Genomic DNA, 9123 nt, shown 5'->3' with positions numbered 1-9123 from the left:
TGCAGTGAGAGTCAATTTTACTTCCTCATATCTCACATTTAACCAAAAATGGCATTTATCTGCAGGGCTTAACTCACCCGAGTAAATAGAAAAATAACGTTGGTTTCGTGGATGATTGACAAGCTCTGGTATGCGGTTGGTTGCAAGGGAGTATTTAACAATGTGCGGCTTCCTTTTACCAGCCCTGGATCCTCACATGCGGGTAGGTGTTGTCTTGACTTTGCGTCAGATATATAACCAAGTGGAAATCGCAAAAAGCCAGACACAAAGCGCCAAGTACTGGATCTGAGTGAGCTCAGGTCTTTACGCAAATAAATACCTTGTACCGCAGGACTTAGTGTTTCTACCTGGTCTTACACACCGCAAAATGGGCTGCAATTTGAGAGGATTATTTACTGCGGCGTCTGTTCTTATCTTATTGGAAAATGGTATGTATTTATAAATGAGAGTTTGGATCTAAATGTTAGTGTTGTAGTACCGCTCTGATTTTTGTTTTGCAGGCGTGTGCTTACTGCGTCTTTGATTAGAATGCATGTTTACGTTTTAGATATATTGTCATTTTGGATTTTTTTTTGTTGTTCCCTGTGACTGGTTTTGATTGCAGAGCGTTGCAGGCTTTGCATTGGGAATTATCGGCACAGGTATTAGATCCGAGCCCACGTTTCGGATGCGGACCGGCGCTGATAATTGATCCCAGTTCAACATCATGCAGTTGAACATCTATTTTCAGAATTGAGTTCTCCCTTCCGGGAGTTTATTCATCGACCTCAAACCGCAATGATGCAAATGGGAATGTTAGATGTATATGTGCAGATCTTAAATCACTCTCTGATTAGTTTTAATTGCAAATTTGCCAGAATTGAGACTCCTGAAGATGTGCATTGGAATATTTAGTTCTCACGAATTAGAGGTTTTTTAAGCAATTAATTCCATAAAAGGATGATTGCTCTTCAAAAAAAATATGGACCCACCCCAGTTGAATTTAAAACATGTTTAAAATTGAAGCCGTCAGTTTAATCCTTTTCATCCGTCAATATTAACACTGGGTGCATAAATGCAGAGACGAGCGAGAGCGTCATGTCTGAGCGATGCAAAATAAAATTAGGAAAAAGACAATGATATGAATGTAGTAATTTATGTAACAATTGCAGCGCTGTATGAGACAGTGCCTCCCGCGATGTCCTCTTTGCATTCCGCAGAGTGAAGAAAATAAAACTGACTTTTTTTAACATGTCATCTTCGTTGCGATAGGTTGTGGCTTAAGCTTGTCCGGGTTCAGTAAGGCCAGCAACCAGCATCTGAGGAGGGAGAAGCGCTGCTCCTGTAACAACCTGAGAGACAAGGAGTGCATCTACTTCTGCCACAAGGATATCATCTGGATCAATACGCCAGGGTGAGTAAAGCAGAACCAGATAACGCAGGTGGAGAGAGGAACATAGTTAACGTTTCAGGTCCATGGCCTTTCGTCAGAACTAGAAGTTAAGAGATTCAACAGCTTCCAACAAGGCAAAAGATAAACTGAAATTCCGATTGAGAGTACCGAAAGATGGGCAGTCCTGGATGATAAGAGGCAGTGAATAAAATACCAAAACAAAAGCAAATTCATCGTTTCATTCACTGCCACTTCTCTTCCAGGAATGCCAACTTGGAGTTCTGCTCTCCTCTCCCACACGATTTCTATTTGTTACTACTGCCTTGATAGAAACTGTTAAATCACTAACTTCTGCCAGTTCTGACAAAAAGGCACTGACCTAAAACATTGCTTCTCACTCCATCAATGCTGCCTGACCTGCTGAGTGTTTCCAGCATTTTCTATGAGCAATGCAGCCTCATTGATTGGAGAATTGTTGCTGCTTGCATTTCCGTTTCACTTCACAAAAAGTCGATCAAAGAGTCATTTACTGTATATTGTGAGATGAGATAAGACGCTATCTTGAGGTGCAAGTTATTCTTCATACTTTGTGCAACTTTGTCATACTTATCTTTTGCATTTGGGTGGGCTGGGTGTGCAATAACTTCAAACTGGACCCACCCAACACCGAACCAGGGCTTTTTGCCAAAAGTGTTCGAAGTGCTGGAGTTGGTCACGGAGTAAAAGGGAGCATTTAAAGAGCACTTGCTGCTATTCAAGTCAGTAATGTGTAATGAGAGAAGTAAACCTATTTAATGTATTACTAAAAATTGGAGATTGTTATATCCTCACCCCTCCCTACCTCTGTAGCCTCCTCTAGCCCTATAACCCTCCAAGATCATTGCAGTCCTCCAATTTTGGACTCTTCACCTTACCATTGGGTCTGTGTTCTGGAATTCCCTTCCGAAACCTTTCTGCCTCTCTATTCTCTTTCCTCCTTTAAATTTATCTCTTTGACCAACCTTTTGATCACCCATCCTAATATTTCCTTCTTTGGCTCATTGTCAATTTTTGTCTGGTTTACACTCCTGTGAAGTGCCTTGGGATGTTTTAATATATTCAAGGTTCTGTATAAATGAAAGTTGTTGTAACACCAGAATTACCTGTTTAGTAGATGGACCCAGCTCTCCTTTTCTACTATATCCTGATTTGTTCTTTTGAATTTACAACATCTGTGCTTTTTCCTTTTATCTCTGCAAATTGCAACCTCTAATTAGATGCTAATGAGTATTTCTATTCTGCAAACTCAACAGCAGCAACATTAATTGGAAATGGACAACATGCTAACTGTATCAGGCTGGTTATTGTACATAAAGTTGGCACATGTTTTCCCAATGGTGTTAAAATTAGTTACCATTTAAACCAAGTATCTCAAAATCTATAAACACCCATAAACAAGCCTGCAGCTATTTAAATTTCCTTTGATAGTGGGTCTCTGGGCGTTGGTGTGCCATAAAGATTCTCCGTAGTAATCACAGCTATCTGTTTTCTTAATAGGAAAACCACACCTTATGGTTTAGGAAGTCCAGCAACACGCCGCAAAAGATCAACTCCAAGGTGCGAATGTGCAAATTCCAAGGACGGAATATGTTCTCAGTTTTGCCAGTTGGACAGATCGTAAGTAATCTAGATTAATTATTACATTCTAGGGGATTTAACCATTTTGTAACAACTTGCAAACCTGTAATGGATTAATTAACCAGTTCAATGCAGTAACAGAGTGTATCACATAGTGCCATAATGTAGACTTAAGTTTTCCTTATGGCGAGCCTACAGTCTTGAGTGGACACCAGATGCTTCACATAGGTGACGATGGCGGGCAAAGGCAATTGGAAAACAAGCACAGTCAGATATGGAGCTGGCCTTTTCTACCCTGTTTGCCTTCAGTGCTGCTTGGCTTTAAAAGGCTGCAAGCTAGATCTACCCAGGTCCTGGGCTTTGTACAATGCTATCAGTAAGCTTGTATGAACATTGTGTGGGAAAGTGACAAGCTAGCAGAGTTGTCAGCCTTGTCTCAGTGGTTAGCACTCTTGCTTTTGAATCAGAATGTCATTAGTACAAGCCCTACTCTCGTGACTTGAGGACAAAATGCAGGCTGACGCTCCCGTACAGTTCTGAGGGAGTGCTGCTCCGTCAGAGGTGCCATCATTTGAATGAGATGTTAAACCGAGATCCTGTTTTCCCTCTCAGGTGAATGTAAAAGATCCCATAGCACTATTTCAAAGAAGAGCAGGGGGAGTTTTCCCCAGTTTTCTGGCCAATATTTGTCCCTTGACCAACATCACTAAAGGAGATTATCTGGGCATTATCTCATTACTGTTTGTGAGACTTTGCTGTGTGCTATTTTGCTTCACGTTTTCTACCTTTATACCAGTTACCACACTTCAAAATGTGCCCAAAACACTTAGTGGGGATGTCCTGAGGTCATGAAAGACACAATATGCAAAGTTCTTTCTGTTTTGAATATACCAGGAGAACCCCTTGGAAAAAAAACATTCAAAACAAATAAAAAGTTGTGGAAGCTGGAAATTTGAAATATAAAAAATCAAAATGGGGGACATGCTATGTCTAAAAGAGGAAATAGGGTCTTGTTTCAGGTTTAGACCATGAAAGGTGTTGAGGGGATCACACCTGAAATGTTCAGATGCCGAACAACATTTTTTTTGTTTTATTTAATGTTTGTGATAGTGCATTTGTTACATGGCAAACCTGTTACACAGGTGTGAATGTTGTGAGCTGGAAATGAAGACAAAGGAACTTTCTTTCAAAAACTGGACAGAAATGCATGGGCTTAATGATAAATGTGTTACACATAAGGCAAGGTGATATTTAATAGCGATGTTGAAATTTACAAGGGATTTTGAAAGAGCAGTAAGGCAGAAAGTGTTTCCAATGACAGGAGAGTCGGTAACCAGAGAACACAGATTTAAAATAATTGACAAAAAAGCCAGGGTGGGGGGAGATTGGAAGAGATTTCTTTCATGCAGCGAGTTGTTGTGATTTGGAATACGCTGCTTTAAAGAGTGGTGAAAACAGATTCCATAGTAACTTTCAAAAGGGAATTGGATATATATTTAAAAGGGAAAACATTGCTGGGCTATGGGGAAAGAGCAGGAGAGTGGGATTAATGGATAGTCCTTTCAGGGAGCCCGCACAGACACAATGGGCTGAATGGCCTCCTGTACTGCATGATTCGATGGTAAGGAGCCTTAAAAATCTCTTCCGGGTCAGTATTGGCAATATCTGAATTAAGTGTGAAACAGCCTGAATTATGTCAGGGATTAGTTTGCCAGATTTTAATATTAAGAAAATAAAGACTAATTTGTTGAAATATGTTTTTTTTTGTTTTCATTCTTCAGGAGAGGCAGCAGTGTCCAGCAGAAAATTGGAGTTGCAGCTCTTCAATACCAAAACTCACCCCAACACCAAACCATAAGCTCCAGTACAAAGCAGCGCCACAGAACTGGAAGTGCTCATCTGGTTTGGATTTTAAGGTAAATTTTATTCAACGAAAGGATATCAAGAAGTTCAATTCCTTAATTTTATTCATTCTCAGGATGCGGGCATTACTGGAAATTATAGCCCATTCCTAGTTGCCCGTGATCAGATGATGGTGGGCCTGCTTCTTGAACTATTGAATTCTTCGTAAAGGTTTGATATAATTGAGTGCTAGGCCACTTCAAAGGGCAGTTAAGAGTCAACCATGTTGATGTCAGTTCGGAGTCAAAAATTGAACAAAGACAGCAGGTTTCCTTTCCTAAAGGACATTAGTGAACAAGTTGAGTTTTTACAGCAATCCTACTGTCTCATGGTCAATTTTACTGACACCAGCTGTTTATTTCCAGATCTTTCAAAAAAAAAAACTGAATTCAAAGTCAAATTGCTACAGTGGGATTTGAACTCAACATTCTCTGGATTACTAGTCCAATAACATAGCCCTGTGTCGGATCTGTGAAACAGCTATCCAATATAATCCCGTGCCCTTACTCTTTCTCCATAGCCCTGAACTTTTTTCCCTTTCAAGTATATACCCCATCCCTTTTTAAAGTTACTGTTGAATATGTTTCCACCGTCCTTTCAAGCAGTGCATTTCAGATCCTAACAACTCGCTTTATAAAAGAAAACTCCTGATCACCCTCTGATTCTTTTTCCAATTATCTTAAATCTGTATTCTCTGGTTACCGACCCTCCTACCAGTGGAAACGGTTTCTCCTTATTTACTCGATCAAATCCCTGTCTTAGTTTTGAACACCTATATTAAATTTAACCTTCTCTGCTCTGAGGAGAACAATCCCAAGTTTGTCGACCCTCATTTTTCTCCATTCAGCAAAAACCTTTAGTATTACTGGTAATTGTGCTAACAGACAACTGCTTTGGCCTTGCAGTCTTGCTTTGAGATGACCAGGTTTTGAGGGAGAAATCCCAGATAAAGAGCATTTATTTGGAAGTTGGGGGCGGGGAAAGAAAATTATGAATATCACTAACATTGTTTTTAAAATTGGAATAAAAGTAATTTTTTAAAAAATCTTTTATAGACAAATTACATTGTCAAAGGAAGCACTTCTTAAAGAAGAAAAATCAAGTTACTTTGAAACGGAATGAGTTATACCGAGAGAGAAGGAGATGAGCTGTCCAGGCTATTTCCTGAGAGAAGGTGCCATCGTTGGCTTCTGTTTCTTCTCCCATTGACGACACGTGAGGTGCCAGGAGAGAACAAGAAGATGGATGGAGGGATCAGATTCACACCGCAAGTATTAACAGGCTGACGTCAAGGACTTGCATCTCTGTTGTTGGACTGTATCAGAAGCAGGAATGGAGAGAGAGAGAGAGAGACACACAGAGATGCAGAAAGAAGCGGAGCCTGAATCCTTTTCAGGATTTTGTCAGAAGCCTTGTTTAAAAATAAACTGCTTGAGATTGAACAGGGCACTCATATATTATATTTACAAGGCAATGGTATTGGTAAGAGAGGAGAGAAAAGACTGTCTTTAATAAATCTACCTCCACAGTGTGACAACTGGTCATCTTTGGGCTGCTTCATTGAACTGAAGGCAAAATGATACTAGTCACATGGGCTAGTCACTGAAAGCATGCAAGAGCTGAAGCTGAGATTGTGATATTAAGCAGCCTCACAATTACCTCAACTCCTAGTGTAAAGCACTGAGGTGCTGATCCATAACCAGTGAGTAAATCGCTTGGTTCTTTCTTACTGCTGTTTTATATGAAGTGGAAAGAGTACTTTTTTGCTTCTTGTTTTCCAGTCTGTACTTTGGTATGGAAAGTCAGTAACTGTTTTTATGAGACTTGACCAACTAGATGATGGTGTTGAAGTGAGGCCGAGCATCAGTAGAAAGATCTACCACCCCCACCCCCCCCCCACACCCATGTAGAACTAACCTGCACCAACCCTGGTTTGTGCTGTGTTAGCTGGTGCCAGTGGAAGCAGTAGCAAAGGCAGGTTCCTGCTCCTGTTCACTATTCGCTGACTCGACTCCTGGAAGGGGCACCCATGTGGATGTTGCATGGTGACAGCATTAGGCACAGTGACAGCATTGGGCATGGTGACAGTGTTGGGCATGGCTGTGATGCCTCTCTGCTGTCAACCTGCCAATGCTGATCATCCAGGCTTACACACAACCACTTGGGTACAATACCAGAGGGCAATTAGAGCCTACGGAGTTGTATACCAGCAAGAGGCAAAGTGTGCACGCGATGAAGAAAGAAAATCGGGTCAGGGACAAATACAAGCAATTATCAAAATTGGTCTGCCAAGCCTTGTGATTCAGTGTATGAGCAAATGTCAGATCCTAGGTATTTAATCCTTTGCTTTGGACACAGAAGCTTAATAATGAGCATTGGTGATAGCAAATGAATGCTTATTGTATTCGTCTGACATTCCTTTATCCATTATTTTAATGCACATTAACCCCTCCACTAAAATGACAAAAATGTAATGCCCTATGAACACTATGGATTTGTTTGCTGATATCACCAGTGGTCACTTCTAGGTGGCCATTCATGTTATTACATGTCTCCTGAAAAAATCCCCTTAAATTTAAACTTTCTGCGAGCAGCAGTCTGGCTTTGAGGCATCTGAGATTCGGTTAGAAATAAATCTATTACCGATATTGTTGGGTAGATTCAGAGACCATATAAATATTTTCATTCTACACCAGACTTTAATATTCGCCTATTTTCAGTCAGTTTCTGCATAGCCCATTTCAGTGTTAAATCTAAGGGGAGGAAACATAGGCGATATTGAGCAATGCAGCCCAATCATTTCATTTGGATTGATCTGCACACGGGTATAAATATGATATTGTTTGGATGGCACATGCCTGCTGTGTTTAATTTTGATGTTTATAAAATTTTACATGTCAGCAACCATACGAACAGTGATGGACAAGAAAAGATCCATGCAGCCTGCCCCACACAACTGTGATGCCTCGTGCATCACAATGGAGATACTTAGTTCCCCACTTGAAAACCACGTGATCTCTTGGGAGGGGCGACAAACCAAATAATAAACCCAGAACATTTTGGAGGGAAGATATTTGAGAAGTTCCTCTCCAAACTAGTCGAGGATGTCACCGATTAATATAATGCAGTACCCACCTTTTGTCCAAGATGATCTTATAACCATATGATTGGGGTCTCTAAACCAGACTGTTGTGCACACCCAGGTGGAGGGTGCTGTCTGAAATGAGAGAGGTGTAAAGTGATGTTTGACTTGCCGATGTTGTGACAATTCTATAAAACTAAGCAATGACTGTTGGACAATGCAGTAGATAATATTCAGAGGCGGTGACCAGAGTCCAAAGGCAAGACACTGGCCTCATTTATTGAACATGCTGTAATGGAGAGATGTCAGGGTTGGTATTCTGGAGGAATGAGATGCCATGAGCTGAAATACCTTCCGCTGAAATGATCTTGTGATCAGGCTACCACAATTCTGGTCACTTATTTTGTCCGTCATGGGAAAATGGGTCTGCTTCCAAACATTCTGGTCTTCTTCATTAAAGGGAAACTGTGTACTGCAGGGTACAGTTCAGCCCTGTAAGCAATAACTGTGTCCAGTACCAAGAGGCTGAATAAGTTCTTTTCAGTGAACAGAATGGGTCACTAAAAGTGTTACTCTCCCAGAATTATTGCAAGGAGCCAGGGCGCAGGAGGACTTATAGGAATAGCGTCACAAAGTCAACAATTCGGTGTCCTGTGTTATCTTACAGTGTACACACTGACGCAAGGTGGGAAGTTGGCCTCTATTTATCCGTATGAGATGATCATTCAAACCATCACTGTACACAACGATCTGTCCTATGCAATGATAAGCTGACCAACATTTCAATGATTAAATAATTCTAATCAATATTTAATTAATTTATGATTAACTGTAAATTATTGTAATTCAGTGAACTACTGTGTGTATTTTATGATATAAAACATCTATTAATGGAAATAAATATATTTGTTGCTGTCATTATGTGTGGATGTAATTCTTTTATGAAATTGGTGGTACTTGTGTTTTAAAGAGTTTTATGCATTGGGGGGCCATAGGAAGGTGGTGCTGGACTTTAGTCCTGTTCACGTTCAGTGGTTCCTGCTCGATGGTGTGTGGACGGCGGACAGGAATGGGGCAGGATTTTCCCCACTGGCTTCAGGAGCCAACGACAGGGTCAAATGGGGGTCAGAAGCCCGGACTGTAGGAGAAA

The 9123-nt window shown here is 40.7% G+C and overlaps 1 protein-coding gene across 1 annotated transcript; it reads left to right on the top strand.

The window, feature by feature from the left end:
* Window positions 1–284: 284 nt before the first annotated feature.
* On the top strand, window positions 285–8831 carry LOC137346998 (endothelin-2-like). Its single transcript, XM_068010983.1, has 5 exons — window positions 285–428; window positions 1252–1393; window positions 2909–3028; window positions 4771–4905; window positions 5947–8831. The coding sequence occupies exons 1-5, from the start codon at window positions 368–370 to the stop codon at window positions 6011–6013; spliced, it is 525 nt and encodes a 174-aa protein (XP_067867084.1). The 5' UTR covers window positions 285–367; the 3' UTR covers window positions 6014–8831.
* Window positions 8832–9123: the final 292 nt, after the last annotated feature.

This window comes from Heterodontus francisci, chromosome 31 (genome assembly GCF_036365525.1).
Source record: "Heterodontus francisci isolate sHetFra1 chromosome 31, sHetFra1.hap1, whole genome shotgun sequence".
In the NCBI taxonomy this organism is placed as follows: Eukaryota; Metazoa; Chordata; class Chondrichthyes; order Heterodontiformes; family Heterodontidae; genus Heterodontus; species Heterodontus francisci.
The sequence above is the reverse complement of the archived record's forward strand: the minus strand, read 5'-3'. Positions and strand labels throughout refer to the sequence as shown.